This window comes from Thermobia domestica, chromosome 18 (genome assembly GCF_964235325.1).
Source record: "Thermobia domestica chromosome 18, izTheDome1.hap1.1, whole genome shotgun sequence".
Lineage (NCBI taxonomy): Eukaryota > Metazoa > Arthropoda > Insecta > Zygentoma > Lepismatidae > Thermobia > Thermobia domestica.
The window spans coordinates 68,352,480-68,377,397 of record NC_137471.1 but is presented as its reverse complement, the minus strand read 5'-3'; the positions used below and the strand labels follow the sequence as shown (position 1 = coordinate 68,377,397).

Sequence of the window (24,918 nt, the reverse complement as noted above, 5' to 3'; positions counted from 1 at the left end):
CCCTCCCCAGGAAAATAATAAACCATCATGATTCATTAGCTAAAATCTACATTTTCAGTATTTTATAAAAATGTTGTATGTCCTTATTCAGTTATTTTTTATTTTATTTTATTTTGTTTATTTATTTATTTTTTACTTTTTAGTGCGATCGGTAAGCGGATCAAGGAACATTCAGTATATGTCCATATAAGTACATTTACAAGCACTTTCCAAAAGGGAGATTTGTCCCTAATTTCCCAATAATTCGATTACTGATTACAGTATTTCGATATTAGCCTATATTTACATTTATAATTAATGCCTATATTTGCATTTATAATAATGTAATTTGCATTTATAATTACATATAATTACCACGTAAGCTATGAGTTAGGTGAAATTGTGTAACATCTCTGTAACGAACGAGTCTGATTTACGGAAAAATAGTCATGTCCCATTGGTGCCCGTTACTACAACGTTTCACTGTATTACGTAACTTGTTTTCCTTTAGTTTATAGCAGCTAATGACAGAGAAGTGGGACACAAACTTGAAAAAAAAAAGGGGGGGGACAACTAGGCAACGAAATCAAAATTTATGATGTATCCTTAAAATTTACTAGAAGTTGGATGAAAATTTTTCATTGAAGAGAATCTGCGTGGTAGGAAGAACGTTATTTTATGTGAATCAATTCCTGAAGCTGAGATATTTAAATATATTATTTCGTAAGCTAATACGAAGTTCAGGGATGTCTTGAACCATGACCTCATGTTGATAAGGAGGCAGCTTTGGAGAGGCAGACATTATTTTACAGAAATGTATAACAAAAGCACCACAGTTAGTATTGTAACTTCACGAAGGTATGTAAAAATTAACTTATACATATACATACGTTGCTTTATCCTCTTACGATTTCAACTCTTTAAGAAATTACGGATATTTTTTTTTAAGAGTAATCTTGACTTTGTCCTGCATCAATGCAGCTTATTATTTCCGTTCTTTTGCCGCAGGTTACTAAGTATCAATGATCTTGCAATCCTCCCTCCTTCTCTCGTAGTGTGGATGAAGAGTGACATTACAGCGAAGTATTCCGTTAAAGTTTTGTTAATTCCAGTCTTTGTTTACCAAGTAACCCTGCATACAAATATACATAAATATAAAGAGTGAAAGCTGAATGAGGCTGCTACTTCCAACATGCTAACAGTCAACAACTGAGGTCTCAATGAATGTGCCAACAGTCATCAATTTGTTCTCATGAAAAGAAGTCACGATGACAATGTACCTAGGAGGATTTTCGAATTGAATAGACTATTGTTGAAGAATTCAGTCACGCAACATTGTCTTCATCTCTTCATTCATAAACTTGAACTCACGATCAAGTTGATATATTGCAATTGTAGTTGTGCGGACAGTTTTTTGAGATGGAGATTTGACTGGAAAGTCCGAATTACAAACATTATCTACTTCGTCACTTGGCCCGAAATGGTGTCGTGCTTGCTATTATTATGCTCAGAATTTGAAAATTCACTCTCTGACACCTTGATTCTAGTAGGGTCAGGGATAAAGTGAGGTGAACGCGGAGGGAAACCGTCCCCCCACCTCGAAAAAATATGTACGGCGTCCCCCCAGTTCCTAAAAAATTACAATGGGCAAAGATAGGCAGGGAGAACGGCGTGGCGTCATGCCACTACCTACCGTCCCCCCACCTTTTCAGATCTACTCTTACTCCTGAGTAGGGTGGCCAGATTCTGACAAGTGAAAAGTAGGACACAAATATGATAGTTTACTGCGTCGACAATACGCATATCCTTATTTCCTTTAACGTTAACCTTAAGTTAATCGTTCATTTTTGTTAAAAAGAAAAGTACTGAATAAAAAGTATTGAAGGAATTCAACATAACTCCAAATGCTTTGATGAAATATAAACTGGTTTATTTCTATGAATGTATAGTGAAACTTCGTGGTGGGCTAAGGACTTTTTATTATTATTATTATTATTATTATTATTATTATTATTATTATTATTATTATTATTATTATTATTATTATTATTATTATTATTATTATTATTATTATTATTATTTTCGGAGCGTGGTATTACTTTAAGGAATAAGAAAAATTTAGACCGGCATGAGGGAACTTCAACCTAACTTGGTTAGCATCACTGTCATAAGTTGAAGAAGAAACTTTTCCTTCCTTTCCGATATCTTAACAAACCCTTCTTAGTAAAAACAATGTATTGTAAAACAATGTTTCGTTGATTGATCTCCTTCCCTAATTTTTTGAGAAGTGTTAAAAAACACAGCGGTTCATCATTCAGGAAAAGAGTGCCTGTGGTTCAAAATGTTATGAATAAAGAATGAAACATTAAAATATTGCAAATATGTTAACTCAGAACATTTCGCAGGACATTTTAAAAAAAGAGGGATATTTGTCGATTTTCTAGGCGTCTTCGCAGCACGCAGGACAGCTCTTTGGAAAACAGTACTCTACTGCAAAAATCAGTACGTCTGGTCATCCTAATTCTAAGAAACCGCTCAAGTTACCGGTAATAATTGTGAATGTGCCGTAGAACCTCTCCCGACGTTTGAACATTTTGGACTACCTGAATGAAATCTTTACGTAAAGGAATATTGCTTAGAACAAGTTCTCTAACTCGAGAGAAAGCAACATATGATTTACCGAGAGAGATTTCTTGCTTACCGAGATCAATGACAACTTTCGGCAACGTATTGCCCAGGAGTAAGTGAATAGTCATACCGTAACAAAGGAAAATTTTATTATCTTTGTTCGACGTTCTAGGTATTGGAGGGATCGGTATGCTGTTATTAAAAAGTCGAGGCCCAGTGTAGTGCGCGAACTCAAGGGAAGATTGGTAATCAAGGTAGTTCACAGTTATCATTTATATGATCACTTCTACTCATATCAGTTAATAAGACTAATTACGCTCTCCATTAACATTGGTATCAATTATTAAAATGTTTTCAAACTCACAAATTTTCTCCCTTATATAGATCATTAAAGGCGTGACTATACTAATCTATATGTTTAACTCAGTAAAAATAAAGTGAAAACTTTGATATATCCCTTATGTAGATGACGTCGCATATGTATAAGTTATAGTTTTATTATTATTGTTGTTATTAATAACACCCTTTCACTTACATTGAGAAGTGTCCTTTCAGACCTGTCACTTCTTAGTCTCCATCTGTGTACTAAATTTCAGGTCGATCGGCTGAATATTTTTTTGATGCAGCAAAGTGTAATTGTTATATTTGTCATTCCCTGGGAATATTCTCCATTTTGTAAAACCAATTCTTATTATTATTATTATTTTCACAGGATTCTGCAGCAAGCATTGTGAAATCATACCTTTTCTTAAAAGGATTTCTTGCCATTGGTATCGTGTCATTTTTCATGCTAATATTTCTTGCTGCTTATGGTGTGAAGAGAGTTTGTGATGATATAGATTTTCTCCACGGATTTCAACCTGCATTCATTTGGAAGTTGTCTTGGGTAGTGATACCGGTAATAACTTCGGTAAGGCTTTATTAACTTATGATTGCAAGTAAATTGCTGGAGAACATTTTCTTCTTAATGTAGAACTAAACAGTGGTCCAGTTTCAGTTATAATTATTTCTCTATTGATTTATTAACCCTTTGGAGTACAATTGTTTTTCCGTAAGATTACCATTAGATGTACGTGAATTATAAAGTTTGTTTATATAATTGTATAATACGCCGAAACTAATCTGTACTTTAAAAATATTGAAGAGAAAAAATGCATGCAGCCTGGTTAGGGACTGATAAATATTGTACTGTCGTCAAGGATAAGTATGTAAGACAAATCAACTTTTTAAGAACCCATGGCTTATACACTGAATTATTTTATATGTATGTATGTATGTATCTATCTATATATATATACACGAGGGGCGTACAGAAAATTATTAGATACTAAAATTCAAATACCGTTGCCGTACTGAAACTTATCATGTGTAAAAGCGTAAGCCCTCTAGAAGTGAAATGCATAACTGCCAGGCTACAAGTTTGTTTGTTTGGAAGTTGGGGAACTGGAAGTATAGATTAGTTTAAGCCTGTCAGCCGGCAATAATAGAGCTCGAGCTAAGTGATTTTCATGCAATGATCTTTTACGATTTTAAGTGCTGTTTAACGCAAAAGCAGTGCCATGTTCATTTAGAAAAGTGTTTCGGGGACTCTGCTCTTTCAACCACAACCATTTGGGGAATTTAAATGCGGCCGACAAAGCCTAACAAATGAGCCTTGCTCTGGGCGCCTTAGCTCCTTAACAGTTACAAGTGAAAATTTCTCAGCAGTAAGAAATCTCGTGAAAGAGGATCACCATATCACATATGAGGAAATTCAGTCAACCTTGAAGATTGGATCAACTCAGCCAAGTCCACAATAAAAGATTGTCTCGGTCTTTCCAAGCGTTGCACTTGCTGGGTTCCACATATACTTACGCCTGAGCAGAAAGATGATCACGTAGAGTGATGTCGCTATATGCTTGAAAGATTAATTATTTGTCTTTGAGGAATTACCAAAGCATTTGTGTAAAACTTTTGCTGAAAATATGTGTATTTTCCTTATCTACCGCTTTCTCCATTTTTTATCTCGTCTAAAATGAATTTGAAGTAAAGCAAAATAATACAACTACTTAAATTTTATTTTTATATTAATATAGCACATAATGACATGTGGTTTGGGGAGGAGGCTCTCTACCAAAGTTACTGTTTTAACTGTTAATGATTACCTACATAAACAATGTGGCTCAAAACTTCAAAATTATATATATATATATACCGTCAAATGGGGCTACTTTGATACAAAAAAAAACATATTTTCTTAAATATTTTGTAACAACATACTGTAAACCCACGTTATATTTTTAAAACCATGGCTCAAAAGAGTACTATCACTCTGTATGATAACCATTTTCATCAGATAATGTCCTCAGCTAGATAAAAAAAAAAAAAAAAAAAAAAAAAATGAAATACGGGCGTTCAAAATAGCACCATTTATGGGGCTACTTTGAACATAATCTTAATTATTGTTATAAAATTCTACCTATGAGCTGTACGGTATTCTTTGATAGGGAGTTGAAAAGAAACGAGTTTTAAGAACATTTTGGTGTATATTATATAGTTGTGCGATTTTCCTAACGGCCTATAGAAAATATTTTTAAAATGTACTTCCCCAATATTTCTTAAAGGTTTGTGTTAATGATAGTACTATTGCACCTTTAATATTTAAAACTTTCAAAGGTCTCTTTTGTAGTAAGAGGTTCATATTTCATATTAATCTAACAGAGTAGTTTTTAAACAAACGCTTTTTTTTGTACGATAAAAAAGCACTATTTACACTATTTACAATCGAAGCATGCTTGAAATTATTGCAAATTGAGATCTTCAAACGAGATGTTACCAACTTAAGAAGCCCTCGATTAGTAAGAATGGGCTCTGGTAGCATGTGAACAGTGTCTCCTGTACAAACCACATCGCAGTCTACATTTTCAGGCCAATAGAATGTCATACTGGTACCTGTTTTATTAATGCGCGTTAACCTGACTTTCCAATTGCAGCTCTCTTTGTTTATAGCTTGCCTAACACAATGCCATTTACCTTCCTTTAGAATATACCGTACTATCACCCATGAACTGATTTTTAGACCCACCAAAATTAGCTCTTCGTAGTAGCCCTATTTGTTACCTAAAACGACATATGATTTTCAAAAATTCACCAAAATTTGATTGGAATCGGTAGATAATGGATGAGATTTTATCAGTAATACTGATTTAGGCAGTTAATGCTTTAAACCCGAGTTCCAGAGACACAATTTTCTGGTCGACGAAAAAATAAAAAAAAAAAAATCGCTTCATATTTTATTTTTTCCATGATTTTTAATAAAGCTTACAGATTTGTTATGGTTGAATTCAGAACATTCCAAACTACTATTACTTGCAATATTCAAATTAGCCGCAAATGACTTTTCATGACATGAAAATTTCGATTGAAACATTTTCCCAGTTTTGTTCAAAGAAGCTCCCATGTTCATAGCAGCTCTATTTGATAATGCCGGTATATATATATATATATATATATATATATATATATATATATATATATATATATATATATATATATATATATACATATGGTGCGTATGGTATTTGAGGACAAATTGAAATTAAAACTAATTTGCGTATAGGTTTTACAACATATATTATATTTCCATGACAGTTGTATACAACGTGAAGTGTCTACTCGATTATACATTTATTCAATAAAATCGCCGTTAGCGGGCAATGACCTACTCAATCCTAGACCGGAAACGAGCGCATGCCCGAATCAAATGATCTTTGTTTATATCGACCATGCTGGCAGTTATGGCATCTTTCAGCGAAGCAATGGTGTTATGAGGATGTTTATTGGTGTCACGCTCAACTGCGCCCCATACGTAATAATCCATGGGATTAAGATCTGGGGACCTGGGAGGTGATAAGTTCGGGATAATGTGATCATGGAAATTTGTAGCCATCCAATCTTGCGTCGCCATCGCTTTGTGTGAAGGAGCGGAGTCCTGCTGGAATATGTATGGTCTATTCCCGCGGACGCTGTCAATCCAGGGTTTCACAATGGTTTCTAATACCTCGATGTAGGCAGCAGCATTAACCCGAAGTCCTTGACGAAAGAAATGAGGTGGCATCACATGTACTTCGTTGCTCACGACCCCTAACACCATGACAGTAGCTGGAAATTTTGTGGTCATAATACGGGGAACTTCTGTAGGATCTCCACATAGCCATCTATCATTTCTGCGGTTGGCTTTTTGGTCTTGATCAAAATCTTTTCGTCCAAGAAAAACTACAACATTTTCGGATCTCCAGGGTGCTTAAGCTTATTTAAAAGACGCTTTCCACGGATAGCTCTCTGTTCCCGCGTTTGTGCTCACATAAATTGTCCTCTGCGCATAACGTAAGAGTGATAGCAAAGGTCTTCGTGAACAAATCGACGGATTAATTCCTCCGAAACGTTAAGGTCCCTAGCAATGGCTCTCATTGATTTCGAAGGCTTTTCGTCAATGATCGCTTTTACTTGTTGGATAAATTCAGTAGTTCTCACCGTGTCTGAACGTTCCTCATGCTTTTTTCGCTTTGCAACAGATTCGATATTGCCAGCTGATGCTTCCAATTCACGGCGAACATTATGGACAAACGATCGGGCACAATTTAGAAAGTTGACTATTTCTAAATCCGTATGTTTCTCACATATAGCGACGATCACAGCATGTCTTTTCATTTCGTGCGTTAGGTTATAGTCCTCCATTGCTGATTTCCTACAAAAGAAAAAAGAAACAAATTACTTTTAGAAATTATATTCACTGATATGGATGTCCTCAAATACCATACGCACCCTGTATATATATATATATATATATATATATATATATATATATATATATATAGTGTGTCTGTAAAGTTGCTCAACCCAAAGTTTGATTGCGTATATCTTTTGATTTGAGAATGATAAAAACCTGAAACAAACGTAAGCATGTTCTATGTAGATATTTTCCAGATCATTACCAATGATCAAACCTGTAACGTTTTTGTGTAGTAACGAAAGAAATTACCGTACGTGTAATATAAAAAATGTGCAAAATGAAGAAAATCAATAATTTCCTGCAGGTAAATTCCTGTGCAGTATGTACAGTATGCATCAACATTTATAGTATGCACCAGTATGTACAGTATGCATCAACATTTATCCATTGGTTCGAAAATGTGAGAAGGTTGATGCAGTGTTCCATATAAAAAGGCTATTTAATGCAAGTCCATAAAATACTATTACATACCAGCCCCTCAAAAGTAGGTCACAACTTCTTTGGAAGAATGCCCCCTGGGGTGACATCTACCGGGCTATTGAACTGTTTCCTTGGCGTCTGTTAGAGGTAGGAACTGTTGACGACGCTGTGGACTTATTTACATCTGTTGTCCACTCAGCCATAAACGACTTTGTGTCGGTAAAAGCGTCAACATCGAACAGATTTCCGGTCTGGTACGACAATGAACTTCGTTAACTTCTTAAAAACAAAAAGCTTGCCTGGACTCTATGGAAATCACATCCGAGTGACTACACATACAAAAACTTTGCTAAAATTAGAAGCCTTGCCAAGAAGGTACTGCGGCGTAAGTATTTTGAATACATCGATTCAATTGGTGATTTTACTGTTAGCAACCCTAAACTCTTTTGGTCTGTAATTAAATTTAGATCAAAATCTCCGAACATACCTGCAACAGTTCAAGATGAAAATACTGAAGTGAGTGATGATCAAAGACCCGACCTCTTTAATAAATACTTCTGGAAAACATTTACTTCCCTTCCCTCTACAACCCATCTTCCCTCCACCTCATCTGTACGGATACTTTATCCAACCTCTCTACCACCCCGGGCGAAGTTCTGGCTCTGTTACAATCGTTATCTCCACATAGATCACTTCGACCTGATAACATTGGTCCTCTCTTTCTCAACAAAGCTACTTCGGTTATTGCGGTTCCCCTATCTATCTTAGTCAATAAATGCTTCAATGAAGGGTATTATCCCACCAGTTGGAAACTAACTCACGTGATCCCAATATATAAATCAGGACTTAAAGATCATGTATTCTCCTATAGGTTAATATCTCTTCTTTCTGTAGTATCAATTATCTGCGAAAAAATAATCAAAGACATTCTACTTAAATTCACCTCACCTTACATCCACAGTTCTCAGCACGGCTGTCTACCTACAAGCTCAAGTCTCACAAACTTAAGTACTCTTCTTTCCTGTGCAGTCAAATGTATGAATAACAATACTGAATTAGATGTTATCTACTTTGATCTCTCCGAGGCCTTTGATTTTGTCAGTCACATTCATCTTCTTCATAAGCTCTCCAATAGATTCAATGTACATGGCAAATTTCTCTCTTTAATCACCAGCTACTTCAATGACCGTAAACAGAGAGTTGTTCTTTCAGGGGCGACTTCTAACCCCAACCCGTGATCTCAGGGGTGTTTCAGGGGAGTGTACTTGGGCCTCTACTATTTGTCCTGTATATGGATGATCTCTACACGCACTTATCAGCTCATCCTACTGGTCTTCTGCTTTTTGCTGACGATTGTAAGTTATACAGAGAAATATCGTGTCTCCATGACACAATTGCTCTACAGGAAGACATAAATTACCTCTTAGGCTGGTGTGAAATGTCGCACTTGAAACTCAACAGTAAAAAATGTGACAGTATTACTATTACTTTGGAAAAGTCTCCTGTTCCCTCCACATACCATGTCAATGATTCCTCTATCACACATTCTGTAAGTCATAATGATCTTGGTGTCATCTTTGATTCAAAACTCACATTCTCTGACCACATCTCCTCAATACTTAAGAATTCAATGCGCATGTTGCGACTTCTTTATCGATTTACTTAATTACACACTGTTTTGTCATCAGCAACTTTTTATAAAATTTTAATAACGCCCAAGATCGAATACTCCTCTCCCATATGAGCCATGGCAGCACTTACACATCTCTCCACACTTGATTCTATTCTTAATTTCTTTATTGCTATAGTCCGTTTCCGTGTTCCTGCACTTCGAATATTATTTAAGAAGGAACTCTTGCGACATCTTAATATCCAGACTCCGGAAGTACGCAGAATTATCTCTGACCTGAAATATCTTCATAAAATAGTTAATGAAAACTTAAGATCGGAAATATTACTTCAGGAACTATCCTTACGTGTCCCTTCCCGCATCACCCGGAATTCCCACCTATTCCATCTTGCCCGTCCTAGATTGGCAATTATACAGAGGTCTCTTTTTTACAGAATACTAAACTGTTATAATCAAGTAACAACTGATGTGAACATTTTTTCAAGCTACCCGGTGTTGGAAAGAGCAGTTAAACGAGTTTTGACAGAGTAATATTACTTTTACACTCTTTTTTGAGACTGTTCTATGTTGTTGTTGTTATTGTTGTCTTGTTTTTTCTTTCTATTGTTAACATTTCCCTGTGTAAAATGCTAAAGTTACACTGTATCTGGGAATTTGTTCAATAAATAAAAATAAAAATGGGTGTTTTTTGATAGAAACGCGGCCCCTGGCAACACTGTTATCGCAAAATTACTGCAACAGGTGTGTTTTAGGTTAATAATGATCATCATAGCCTATGACATTAGAGGAGTGATTTTGTGTTATTTCGTTCCACATGGACAAATTGTTAATGCACTGTACTATTGTCGTACTTTCCTGCAACGACACTTTCGACGGGCTATTCGGGAGAAACGTCCTGAACGTCCACATGATGCATTAATTCTTCATGACAACACGACAACCCATACGGCAATGTGTGTACGGAATCTGCTCACACGATGGGGATGGGAATTACTGGAGCATCCACCATATTCGCAAGACTTACACACCTTACAATTATGACTTCATACCAAAAGTAAAAGAGCCATTGCGTGGAACACATTTTCGAACACGTCAAGACATTGCCACAGCAGTGGCGCGTGAGATCTGAAGATTCGCTCATGGTGAGGCCACGGGTATTCGGCGTCTTCCACAACGTTGGCGTGTGATGGATTCTTTGAAAGACTACTTCGGGGGATTCTAAGATGTCACAGGTACGCGTTCCTGCTCTGTACTATTGTGTACTGTTGCAATTGACAGTAAAACATGTTTGAAATGACATGTTTTTCGTCTTTTTTTTTTTTTTTCGTTCTATATCTTTATGGTGATGAGTATGTTCATCCATCTCCCTACATCTAATGTTTACTAATCTTCCATTTGTACATTCAGAATGTTTTTATTCGTTACGATTTTCGAGAAACAAATAGTTGTCATGACTTTTGCAATGATCCTCATATATATATATATATATATATATATATATATATATATATATATAGAGAGAGAGAGAGAGAGAGAGATATGATACAAGCTGAAACAAACCGAACTCAGAAGCTCCCAGCGTGCTAAGCTGTGGAACGCAGCCTCTGCTGCCTAGCCGAAACTGTCCTTGGTCGAGCCCTGCCACCAAATAAGCGATCTATATATCTCAAATGATGGACTCCTCAGATCCGATCAATAGTTATCGAGAAATAAAGTACCACATACAAATAGAATGGAACTTAGCCTATCCGTGGCCAAGTTCTGCTACCAAATATAGAGATCTTTATACCCCAGACGATGGACTATTTGCACATCAAATTTCATTCAGATCCGATCAATAGTTATCGAGAAATTAAGTACCACATACAAATAGAGTGGAACTTAGCCTGTCCCTAGCCAAGCTCTACCACAAATATAGATATCTTTAGATATTTGAATTAATTTGTTATTATGGCGCAGGAACGTCTCTTGCAGAACTCCACTTCCTAAAAGGAAACCATTTTATATTGATGCCGATTTCAGTCTAAGTCACCATGTACACTAGTATTTTTATTTGCTGTAAACTTCCTTCATACCTTTGTGGATATTTTAATTGATTTATGGTTGCAGCTATATGATCCTAGTCGACTTTATCACTGACTGTTTTAGAATAAAATTGATTTAATATTTTCAAGATGGTCCGTCCATGAAAGCGATTGGCCGGTTAAAAGTAAACTTGTTATCACTAATAAAAATGAAATTAAGGGAGGATAAGCGGCGTTGGACTTAGTAACAAAATGCTAAATATATTTAAAAATGTATCAAATAGTATATTTGTCTAAAAGTAAGCATTAATTGAGATTAAAACTGAGAAAAAATGAGAGCATAACGCTCATATACTTACCTATTCGGCAGCCATCTTGATCTGGCAGCCATCTTTTTGTAAACTTATGTTAATTATTTCTTTCTTATTGTTTCTATGGCGAAAGATGTAAAACTACTACTTAATAATTGTTTAAATTTGTATTTTTGTTACATGGTTTGTTTGCATCCATTATTAACATCATCAATTATTTATAACGTAAAATACATGAGATACATTAGTATCTCAAACCGTCATTTGTATTAATAAAACAAAACTGACTAAAGCACGAAGCATATATTAATAAAATATTTGTGTAACAAGCGATATCGACATGCTTTATCAAACACGCTATCCATATCGACATTACCAAAGCTATAATGAAGAAGATATGCCATTTGCAATTTCATATTTTTTCTCCGCTTTTTCACAAGTAATGTTTTATAAGAGTGTAATATCTGTTTAAAGTAGCTATTTTTGTCTTTGAAGATTTCTTCATAAAAATTGTTTTGTACTTTTAATCTTTGTAATGAGTTCTGCAATATTCTACAAGCTTTTTCTTACTTCTTGCACGTTGGTTTCCATTGTTTCAAGTTATTTTTAATATGTTAGTTAACACTTTTCATTAATAAATGATGATACAATAAATAAAGATGAACTTGAATGAAACTAACTTTAAAAAAATAAATACGTAAAGAAATTTAAAATTAAACACACTAAATCTCACACAATACTTTACGTCATCTTGCACTGAGCTCTCTTTTAGAGTAATTGAAGCAGGAAGCTGATATTACGAGGGAAAGTCCAAAATTGTCCCCAATTTTACGTAACTCCTATACATTTTTTATACTGACCTTTGTGCTCGTGTATTTTTTTGTTACGTTGTCGTGGTCATGCTATGAAAGTTTGATCGTAAGTCATCCATTTGTCTTCCTTTTGTTGCAGGTAGATCATGGCCACTCCATTAGAAGTTTGCACTAAAGAGGAACAACGAGCAGTGATCCGGGTTTTGTAGTCGCAAGGTGTTTCAAGAGCCGCAATTCATCAAAGACTTTCGGCACAATACGGGAACAATGTCTTGCCACAGCGGAGTGTCTACGAATGGATTGAATATTTCAAAAATGGTCACACAAGTGTTACGCACGAGGAAGGAACCGGATGACCATCTACGGCCATAAATGATAACAACATTGAGCGTGCACGAGATATGGTTCTGTTAGATAAACAAGTGACTATTGACTATCGTGCCGAAAGTCTTTGATGGATTACTGCCCCTGATACATCTTTCGACCACACAAACCGGATCACTGCTCGTTGTTCCTCTTTGGTGCAAACTTCTAATGGAGTGGCCATGATCTATCTGCAACAAAATGAAGACAAATGGAGGAATAAGGATCAGATTTTCATAGCATGACCACGACAAATGAGGACAAATGGAGGAATCAGGATCAAATTTTCATAGCATGACCACGACAAATGAAGACAAATGGAGGAATCAGGATCAAATTTTCATAGCATGACCACGACAAATGAAGACAAATGGAGGAATCAGGATCAAATTTTCATAGCATGACCACGACAAATGAAGACAAATGGAGAAATCAGGATCAAATTTTCATAGCATGACCACGACAAATGAAGACAAATGGAGGAATCAGGATCAAATTTTCATAGCATGACCACAACAGTATAACCATAAAATACACGAGAACAGAGGTCAGTATGAACAATGTAAGAAGACTTATGTCAAAATTGTGGATATTTTTTGACTTACCTTAGTATAATTTAATCTAAACAAACTATAACATACTACATGTTATTATTACATTTACAGCCACTATGGGAATAAATAAATGTTAACATGTATATTATATTAATATTGATATATTATTATATTATTATATTATATTATATTATATTATATTATATTATATTATATTAATTATATTTGATTATATTAATTAAGGTCAAATATTAATTTCATGTAATTATGATTCCTGTACAATGTTATATGTATTATGTTGATACCCGATTGTTTTAGACATTAAATGTTAAAAGTAAGTAATGTTAAGTCTAAATGTACTTCTCCTTTTGGGGAGGAATTTAAGTATTCCTCTCCCTTTGGTAATATGAACCATATATAATCGCGGCCACCGATAAACGTCCCTTACCCATACCTTTCGTAAGAGGACAGACCCTTCCGCATGTAGAACCACAAGTGACCACAAAAGTCTTTTCCACACGTGCTGGGGAACAAGGTTGTCATATTTTTTTCTTGAAAATGCGTGGACACCATATGCTCTTCTCTTCTAGAGAAAACTGAGAAAACTGTAGTAGACACAGAGAAAACTGTAGTAGAAACATATTTATACGTCAATTGTGTGTTGAAACAAATGGTTTAAGAAGAATGGTAAATGATCCAGTGCCTACAACGTAGTACAAATAGGACGAAAATATCAAAATTCAACACGAATCATTCTTTTTCTTTAAATACATGCTTATATACACTATTATATTTAAAAATATATATATATTAAAGTGCCGCCACTGCTAAGGTGGGGGGAATTGCACCCCATCATCTCGAATAGCTTTGGCTATATTTTTAGCACATTTTTTAATGAATTGGGATATAACATTGCTATTCTATGATTTTATTATTATATTATCGATCTTTTCATTTTCTTAATTGGCTAACCCGGGGAGACATCTAGTAGTTACAACTGTAAGTAATACGGCTGGGGTATGGCAGGCACATAGGCAGGATTTCGTGAAGGGGGGGGGGGTTCCGTAACATGAAATACTGTGGTCACCACACGAGGGTCTCGACCATTCTAAACTATTTTACTGGAACATATATTGGTTCTTTCAGCCAGGATTTAACGAAGGGAGGGGGGGGGAGGCGTGACATGAAATTCTGAAGGCCCAGGAGCCCGATCAATCTAAACTACTTTACTATCAACAAATATTGGTTTGTTAGAAAAATAAAATTAGGATATGTTGGTAAGTATTTTAATAACAAACTATGAAGAAATCTCGATGAAAGAATAAAAAAACGTATTGAAAAAGATTTTACAATATTTAAGTTGTTCCTCTGTTCATTCAAATATGACAATTTTCCTTTCATTATGACCTCAACTATTATGAAAAGTACATACTCAATAATGTCTTGTAAAATATTTTACAATATCTGCGTTCCTTTCTGTGTTGAATCAAATGTTAAGAGAACTTTCTTTCCACATAATTTTTTATTTTTATTATTCCGTCAACTACTGTCTGTTCCAAATGACAGGTTAATAAAGGAGCAGTACAATATTGTTTTTGAAATAACATGTTTAATACTGCAAGGATGCGATGACGAAAAATTACGATAAAAAATGTCCACGCTGTCACACAACGGCACTATGCTTTCGGACACTTGAAATCTCAATGACTAGCAGCAGAAATTCTGAGAATTCCGTAACTTTTCAAGAAATTTTAAATTCCCTGACTCTTCCAGGATATCTCCCTCACCTCGCCACTATGTATTTCAAATAATACAAATCTCCTCATAAGAAAGAGTAACCAGAAGCTTCCTGTATTTCTTTTAATTTTTAACGCTGCTCTTCCTTTTTCTCATTTCATTTTGCTTCACCCTTCCTTAATTTTTTTTTCATTTCTGGTCTCGAAGAGGGGGGGCCGGACCCCCCCTTGGCTACGTGCCTGGGTATGGTATACCCCACCTTTGCGACGAAGGTTAAATCTTATATTTGAATACTACTACTACTACTACTACTACTACTACTACTAATAATAATAATAATAATAATAATATAACTAACATATTAGAGTTTTCTATTGGGGTTACAATAAATGTTTTTAATTCGGTAGCGACATATAAATTATTATACTTAAGTATTGAGATAATCTAAAAGCTTGATTCATTTTCTTTGCACGTTTATCCCTTGAACCTAATTGATGTAAGTATTGTTGTTTCGTGAAAAGCAATTAATTGAAAAAATATGGAATACGGGTTACCATTGGTTGGGAATTGGCCATTCCTGTACAAACATCCTAAAATTTGAAATCATAATGTTGTATATGTAGATAATATACAAAGTCTAAGAAGATCCTGACAGTGTATCAGTTATATTATATATATACAGAATAAAAAATATACACTATTTAGACTACACATATACATGGGCTCCTTTATTAGATAATTACAATTAACGCATAAATGTAAATAATACATAACATTTTTTTACACCATTGACAATTCAAAAGCCTTTCTGACTTTCACGAACTTCTGTCATATTTTTGGAAGTCCGTGTATAATATCTTTTATGTGCAATTCTTCAATATTTCTAATGTTAGTGTCAATCTTTTTTTACGTGAACAAGGCTAAGAACTACTGCCGAAATACAAAATTCAACAGTATTATAAGATTTCGAGTTAAATTTTGCCTTTGATACTTGTCACTATTATTGTGCTTTAAGGAAACCTTCTAAATTTTTGTTTTCAGTATATTCTTATAGACTCTGCTATCAAACTACTTCAGCATTTAGATAAATCTAAAGAGATTATAATTCCGTTTCTCTTATGCTGTGCTCCTATAGTTATAGGAGGTGCTATGAAATGTTACCGACATGCCAAATCACAGGTAAGAGTTCTTTCTTATTAGCTATACGTAATTATGCCTAAAGTTTAGGGCCAATTTAAGAAGACACTGCTAAAAGTTTAGATACTAAACCAATATAGGCTTATATTCGAAATGTTAATACGAAATGCTAATGCTAAATGTTCTTTGTAGAATCTGTATTGCAAACACTACGTCTAACGATCTTCAATGTTTGTTATAGTTTGATTATATACATTGTTCAAAAGGAATATAATACTTCACTTAACGCAGTATAGCGTTGTCAAACAGTATTAAAGTACAATCTTGTTAAAAAGAAACCCTGGCCACCCACATTTCTTTGTAAAGTTCTCGGTTGAAATTAAATGTAACAAACATGGATTTTCTTTGACCAATTTCTATGTATTCTCTATTCCATCTATATATGTGCAGTTTGTTTATAAAGGATGCCGCCTTCTATGTGTGGGTGCTAGTGCCATAAATAAGTCATCGTCCATAAGTCGAACTTGTGGAAAACACCCCCGATAACTAAATGGCCAACCAGAACCCTCATTTCTAGCATTTGACAACCGCTCGTCAAGTCCACGTTTGGTACTTAGTTGCCACAGTTCCAAATGCTGCCCTTTCAGTCAGTGATTAGAAGATTGCTGTTCAATATATATAGTTTTCTTATACATATATATTATGCTCGATTATAGCGAAATGTGGAGGCCTGACATCTGTTTCACATTAGTGATAGTATTGGGAGTGAGAGTAAGAGACACGAGACAAGTGCGAGACAGACATTGCAACCCTGCAAATGTGGTCAAAAGAGGGATAGGGAGAGGAAGAGATACTGCTGTAAAATCCAGTAGGGGAAGTTCAAACAATTTGCCGAACTGCACATTTATAGATGGAATACACAAGACGTTGAGAGAGTATGGCCTTGTAATGAAAGGTAAACGGTCAGTTTTTTTTTAACAAGACTGTACGTCTTTGCTTGAAATATACGGCACTTTATTTTTGAGATACAGTACTATGAACATTAATGTGTATGAAAAATAAATAATAATTTTATATATAAAATAAGTATAATAGAAAATGTACTTATGCGGTCCTTTTTGCCTTTAGGATCATACAAGTACATTTTTAATTAAAAAATAAGATAGCTTGACTAAATAAGTGGGAATCATCATTATACTTTTTTTGCAACAAGTTTTCTCGGGCTATCAGCTAGGTGAAGATATTGACATCCGACGTTTCGATTGCAAACATTGCATTCATCTTCAGGGATTGTAATGAACAGATCAGAGAGTGTGCATGTGTATATATAGTGACTACCTAGGGGCAGAGCTATGAAAGGGAGCTTATGATTGGCTGAGGGAAATGCTGACGTCTGATTGGCTGAGGGATGCTAGCTCTTGATTGGCTGTTGTTGTGACTGCGAGAAATGGCTTTATTGAATGTTAGTTTTTGTTCCTGAAAAGGGGTGACCAGATTTGAACAGAACAATAAAGGAAATCATAGCTATCTCACGAGAGAGGAAACAGTCTCAATAGAGACAATCGGTTTCAGCTAAACTAACATTCAATAAAGCCATTTCTCGCAGCCACAAGAACAGCCAATCAGGAGCCAGCATCTCTTAGCCAATCAAAAGTCAGCATTTCCTTCAGCCAATCACAAGCTCCCTTTCATAGCTCTGCCCCTAAATAATCACTATATACACATGCTCACGTCTCCGGTCTCTTCATTACAATACCTGAAGATGAATGCGATGTTTGCATTCGAAATGTCGGATGTCAATATCTTCACCTGGCTGATAGCCCGAGAAGGCTTATTAAAATCACGTCGCCAGGGAAGAAATCAAGTCTTACATCATTACACTGTGTAGTTCAAAGAAACAAGCCTAAATTGTACTGTTAGGAGTATGCGCGTTACTGTTAGGATTATGTGTGTCACTCTTAAGAGTACATGTGTCACAATTAGTAGAAGACAAATAACTGTAGCTATAATCTGCTACTTAACAGAGATTTTTTTTACACGTTGCAATATATCAATAAATAAACAATCTTCTCCGAATGAATAGAAACCGTCAATTATTATTATTGGCAGCGAAAGGCAGTTTTTAGTGCCATACAAATTCGTTTTTCTCGAAAACTGTGAATCAGAATATATACAATCTCTGGGACCAAAATTTACACAATTTTCAATAATATTACAGTTGAATTTATATTTGGCTTACATTTGAGTTGAGTTAAGTTGATTTTAAGTTTAACGTCCCGTTCAGCAGCGAGGCTATATGAGACGTGGACCTAGTGATTAACGTGAAATCCGAACCACATGAGCTCTCGCCGGGAATCAAACCCAGGTCTCCCACGCCAAAGACGCGTACATTTGACTTACATTTGAATTTATATCTTGAGCAGTGACATTAAGAATGTGGAGGGCGTAGACTGTGCATCATAATGATTTGTGTACCGTTGCGTTAATCCGGGGACCTGCGTTTGAATCTAAATTCATATGCATACTTTTAAGTTTACGAATTTTGTTTTTAACATATTCAGGTTTAGTTGTTTTCAACAATGCAAATCCCTTACTTTTTTAATATTGAGAGTAACAATAACTGAATGTCAAGCAAATATGTGATTCAAATTCAATTCAATTTTATTGCATGCTCAGATCGTGTACATAACATTGACTAACTCACTCTATGACCTATGGAACTCGGAGGTTCAATATCGGGTTCACAAAGGCTCTCCACTAACTTCTATCCTTAGCCAACTGGATCCATTTTCTACTTTGGATTCCTATTTCTGCGAGATCCATCTTAATCTTGTTCTCCCATCTACGCCTAGGTCTTCCTAATGGTCATTTTCCGGTTGAAGTTCCAATTAAGACATTGAAAGCGTTTCTACTTTCTTTCATTCTGGCTACATGACCTGCCCACCTCAGCCTCCTGATTTGATGACCCTAACAATGTTTGATAAACGGTATAAATTATGTAGTTCCTTGTCATGAAATTTCCGCCATTCCCCATTCCCGTTCCTCTTGGGTCCGAATATTCGTCTCAGGATCTTGTTCTCAATACATAATATTGGATTTGTGAAATAGCATACATACGTAATTGCAGAGCTAAAATTACAGAACTCCAATAGTATAAAGCAGTTTTCCAGAAGTTAAATATTGAGTAGTTTCTTACATTTAAAAATGTTCTTTTTTTTCATTTTTTACTACAGCAAGTAACATGTTAGATAATTTATTTCGAGTATATGTGATAAATTTCTGATGCATACTGTTTCTATGCTCAATTATTGGAAAAAATTTCTTCGACTTGTATAATGATTATCTACATTTTTGTTTAACATAAAATTGTTTACAATCCAGTTTTGTATATACTATAACATGAAACAAACTTTGTAGGGGTAAAAAATCAAATTCTTTAGACAACTGCCCACAAGATTTGCTTTTACTTTTGGTACTTCTAGCGTCAATTATCCGATTCGCTGGCTTAAAATAAGAAAAATTAGTAATATGTTCCGTAAGTCAGCCATTTTTTACTATTACTGAAGCGCTTTCTAATAGCGGTCATTTTTGATCATTTATATATTTATATATATATCCCTCCCAATTTGCGGGGCTGAATTTGGATTTAAACGGCATTGGAAGTGTCAGCGACCCCAAAAAGTGTTGATTCTACACTAATATCGGGCATTTTAGATCATTTTTATATATATCTCCCCCGTACCCCCCTTCCCCCAAACTTTTAGTCAAAGTGAAATGATAAAAATCATCCCAAGCTCGAGCCTCATCTATGTTGAAAATTTTATCGAGATCGATCGGTTGGTTTAAGATTTATTAAGTCACAAACACAGTCATTTTCATTTATATATATATATATAATTAGATTAACCCAAAATTTGATCTCATACTTTAAGATTGCAGTAAAGATCAAATAATACAAGGAATTATCTGCTGCTAGATCTATTTCTTCCCCTAACAGTTCTTATCGCACAGCAATTATTTATATGCTTTTCCCAAGTGAGATTATAGTAGATAGTTGATGATCCTAAGAATGAACCATGTACTTAGTATCTCACAGCCGTAATGATAATTCAGAAATGACAATTAGTTGAAGAATTTGTATGTAAGTACGTAAAAATAAACTTTATCCACAGTAATGATTATAAAATGATAATTGTAGATGAAAGAGATTTATATTTTAAATACTAAAAATGATATTAAACTGAATTAAACAATTTACATTATAAGTATAGGTTTAAATATTTTAAATATAAATAATAATAATATAATAGGTTTAAATCATGGTTAAACACAACAAATATATATATATATATATATATATATATATATATAATCTGGTGTGATCAACTGAAATCAGTTTGAAGACAACAGCTGCAAAAATATTAATGGTATTTAGCTACATTTTAAACACAACTATCAGTGGACGGCTCCCTTACTTTGTCATCTGAGTGAAGGTTCTGACCTTTCAACGCCTTCTTTAGAGGACCAAAGATATGAAAGTCACAAGGTGAAAAGTCAGGGCTGTAGGGAAGGTGACGTGACATAGGCTTACCAGAACGGGAATTGTTACTTCTTCTTGCACGTTCTTTCCGAAACATTCTTGACTAATCGACCACTGTTTTTTTTTTTCTTTTTTTTTTTTTACGCATGGGAATAGTGTTCGAAGTGGAAAGAAAAAAGCAGAGGTGGTATGTTTTATTATGATTTTGACTAAACATACCGGCTATTTAAATATTGTCTTGATCACTGAAAAACTAGAGGCGGTATGGCATACCACCGCATACCGTCTCATTTCGACCACTGCATGGGACGTTATACACATCCTTCATCTGTTGAATAGCATTTCAGCTGGTTGACATCTTTCAGCAGTGAGGAACTATATGATGGCAAGTTGACCTTGTTCGGATGGACTGTAGATGTAGAATCCATCTTCGAACGTTTATTCCTGCAACGCCAAAAAAAAAAAAAAAAAAAAAAAAAAAGACAAGGACATCTATTATTATGATATGTTACTACTTACACACTCCTTTCATTACATTTGGCTCACTGGTAGAGCGTTCACCTCCGGTGCTTGGGGTTCCTGGTTCGATCCCAGCTCGCGCCATGTGGACTTTGTGGTGGACAAACAGCGTGTCCGTGGGTTTTCTCGGGGTTCTCCCGTTTCCTCCCACTTTCTTCATTCCACCATTTTTATCACCGTCTCCTTTAGCCTAACCGGCATAACCGTGGGATGTAAAATTTAAAGATTTCATTTCATTTTTTTCCTTTCATTACATCGTATTGTATTTGTGGTCAATAAACGGGTTTCTCCGTTTCATCAAACCTTGCATATGTATCCATACATAAAATATGAAAATATGAATTGTTTATGTTTATTGTACTAAAAGATTACATTACTTGTCTTGTACATGACACTACTTTTTTTTAAAAAAATAAATAATTTTGAGGGAAAAATTGGATTTTCTTACTTCCTTAGACTTCAACATATAATGCATTGAAATAAAAAATTTCTTCATTTCCAAAAAAATAATTTAGGTCAGAAAGAGTTCAGTATAAAGTGTTAAACGATTTCTGACCAAAGCATATAATATTAAGTAAATATTATCATTACAGTTTCGGCAAAGTGTCTTTGCCTTCATCAGACACATTATAAATTAAAATTTCTATGACTACAGCTTACATATCTCAGAATATGAGAGGAGGTCATATCTAGGAACCAATGAGACGCGTCCTTTCATTTTTAACAATTTTGCAAATATGTAATTAATTTAAAAATTCTTGAAAAATGAAAGGACACATCTGATTGGTTCCTAGATACGACCTTCTCTCATTTTCTGAGATATATAATTTGTGGTCTTAGAAATTGTGGTTTATAATGTGTCTGATGAAGGCAAAGATACTTTGCCGAAACTGTAACAATATTATTTATTTCATAGTATATGCAGTGTTTGAAATGAAAAAAAAGCAGAGGTGGTATGTTTTACTATGATTTTGTCTCGACATACCGACTATCTAAATGTTGAAATACAGTGAGGGTATGTTGCCTAAAAAATCGCATTTCTATTTACATAAAGTCTGAAAACAATTGGAGAGCTTCTCTTTAGTTACCGGGGGGGAGGGGGGGAGACATGGAAAGACTTTGATTCCCCGCCAACAACTTCCTGAAAAAAATATTAAAAATATCCCCTTATGTTGTATTATACAGAATTACACACAAAAATGCTCAAAAACTGAGTTTTTATATTAACAATTTCCTGCGAGAAAACTCCCGAACCCCCACTTGACTGAGGATATTCCAAACCCCCTGAAGATTCGTCCCCCACAACAGACAATCCCTATATTCGCTTATGCTCAAAACACGACATTTATATGCATTAAGGCAAAAGGACACGCACACATATAAGAAAGAAAGAATTTAATATGGCACATCAAAATATAAACTAAATGAACTTCTTTGAGGACACTTCATCTTAAAAACAAAAGATAGGAAAAAGTTAACAAAAATGTCGGTGTTGTCAATTTAGAAATTACTTTTTACATAAGAAATAAATTCTTTTTTACGTGCAAAAGTATTCGTCAATTACTGTATATAAAAATTAATTTATTAAAGGTATTTAGCATCTACTTTCCTGTGACGTTATCTGTTGATCACTGAAAAACCAGAGGCAGTATGCTTTCGTCACTGTAAAACCAGAGGCAGAATGGCATACCATCGCATACCGTCTCACTTCGACCACTGAAATGCTTTGGTCAGAATTCGTTTCTTAGTTTATACAAGAAGCTCCAAAGCTCTAGTGAGTGGTGTTCAGATTGTTTAACTATGTATTACACTTGACTTTGAAATTATTTAAGATATATTTATATCAGTTAATTGTATGAAATACTAAGTATGACTTCCTTGTACTCATCAGTTAATTTTTCTTGTACTTTCTTATATAGACTTTGGCACGATTATTCAAGACACACGACTCTTGGGGCCCTCGAGATGAAGTGTTAAGAGCTCAACGACAAAAATTTAATCCATCTGAAGAAATTCGTGCTACAAAATTAGATGCAAAATGTCAACACAATTGCTATGTGCGTTCTCCTTATTTGGACGAGAAAATAACAGAAGAATCGGAACAGAGAGAGGAAGCTATGGGAGAACTAAATGATGAAGAAGAGGGGTAGGACGATAGAGATTATTTGATCAGGGAAAAGCAAGTTACTTTCTTAGCCTTTCTATCTACCTCACCAAAAAGTCATATCTCGCATTAAGCTTATTTCAGACATGCAACCTAAATTAAGCAGTGTATGGTATGTATGTACATATACATATATATGTAATTAAAAATACAGATATTGTTTATATTTATGATCAACTTTTCATTTATCTTAAACAATGTTTCCCAAGGTGTAATCTACGGTACCTATGCCCACCGCATACCAGGGTTCCCACTGACCTGGAGGACCTGAAAAGTCAGGGAATTCATGTTACTCGCAGAAAAAACCTGGAAATGTAAATGAATTTCATGAAAAACTGAAAAATCTGGACAAGTCAGGAAATTTTAAGTATGAATTTTTTAGCTTCTCAGAACCCAATGTTTTAAAGCTTTATTTTGCTACAGCAAGCATTTCTTATATAATAAAAAATACTTGAAAGGAAGATGGCAGCTCTTGTAACTAGAGCCAGTGGCTTAGTATTTTCACTCTTAAAACAAGAATATTTCAGAGCAGTGCTGACGATCAGCAATCAACAATTAGCAGTTTGATGGGGAAAAAAATGAAAAAATTATCCCGTTTCAATATTAAAGATAAAAAATTCAAGATCGTTACAACTCTGTCACATGAGGAGGAAGATATTTAAAACAGGGGCGTCATTTAGGGGGGCAGGAGGGGGAAATTGCCCCCCCCCAAGAGTTTGAGGAATACATATACTTTAATGTATTGTCTACTAATATACTAATACAAAACGTGAAAGTGTTATGTCGGTGGTGCTCTTGCCCCCCTCAAGCAAAGTCTGAAATGACGCCCCTGATTTAAAAAAGAAAACAAGCCATTAAAGTTATGTAACCTCTTGTAAATATGTTTGTAGGAAAAAAATGAAATGAAATCTTTCAGTTTTACGTCCCACGATTATGCCGGTTAGGCTAAAGGAGACGGTGATGATGAGTAATGAATAAAATGGTGGAATGAAAAAAGTGGGAGGAAACGGGATAACCCAGAGAAAACCCAGGCACACGGTATTTGTCCATCACAAAGTTCACTTGGCGGAGGCTGGGATCGAACCCGGGACCCCAAGCACCAGAGGTGAAAGCTCTACCACTGAGCCATCACGGCCCAATATGTTTGTAGAGTTAATGACAAAAGCATATATACATAAATCACAGTAATTTTTAATGTTTTTCAATTTTAAGATACCATCTTCCGACAGGACAATAAATAGATCGGCTATAGATGATACTCTTTTTCCAATACTTTCTAACTTGGCATTGGACATGTTTGAAACTAATATTCTTCCAAAATTTCCTCGT

At 34.9% G+C, this 24,918-nt stretch overlaps 1 protein-coding gene and 1 pseudogene across 2 annotated transcripts in view; one reads left to right on the top strand and one right to left on the bottom strand.

Annotated features, from left to right (window-relative positions):
- LOC145674986 (sodium- and chloride-dependent glycine transporter 2-like) overlaps positions 1-23,759 on the top strand; it is a 98,920-nt gene extending 75,161 nt beyond the window's left edge. For both annotated transcript variants that reach the window (XM_081745322.1, XM_081745321.1), the window contains 3 exons: positions 3,320-3,517; positions 16,271-16,408; positions 23,345-23,759. In XM_081745322.1, coding sequence (XP_081601448.1) covers positions 3,320-3,517; positions 16,271-16,408; positions 23,345-23,575 — 567 coding nt within the window. In that variant the 3' untranslated portion in view covers positions 23,576-23,759. The remainder of the gene's footprint in view (positions 1-3,319; positions 3,518-16,270; positions 16,409-23,344) is intronic.
- On the bottom strand, positions 6,160-7,323 carry LOC145674990 (uncharacterized; annotated as a pseudogene).
- Positions 23,760-24,918: the final 1,159 nt, after the last annotated feature.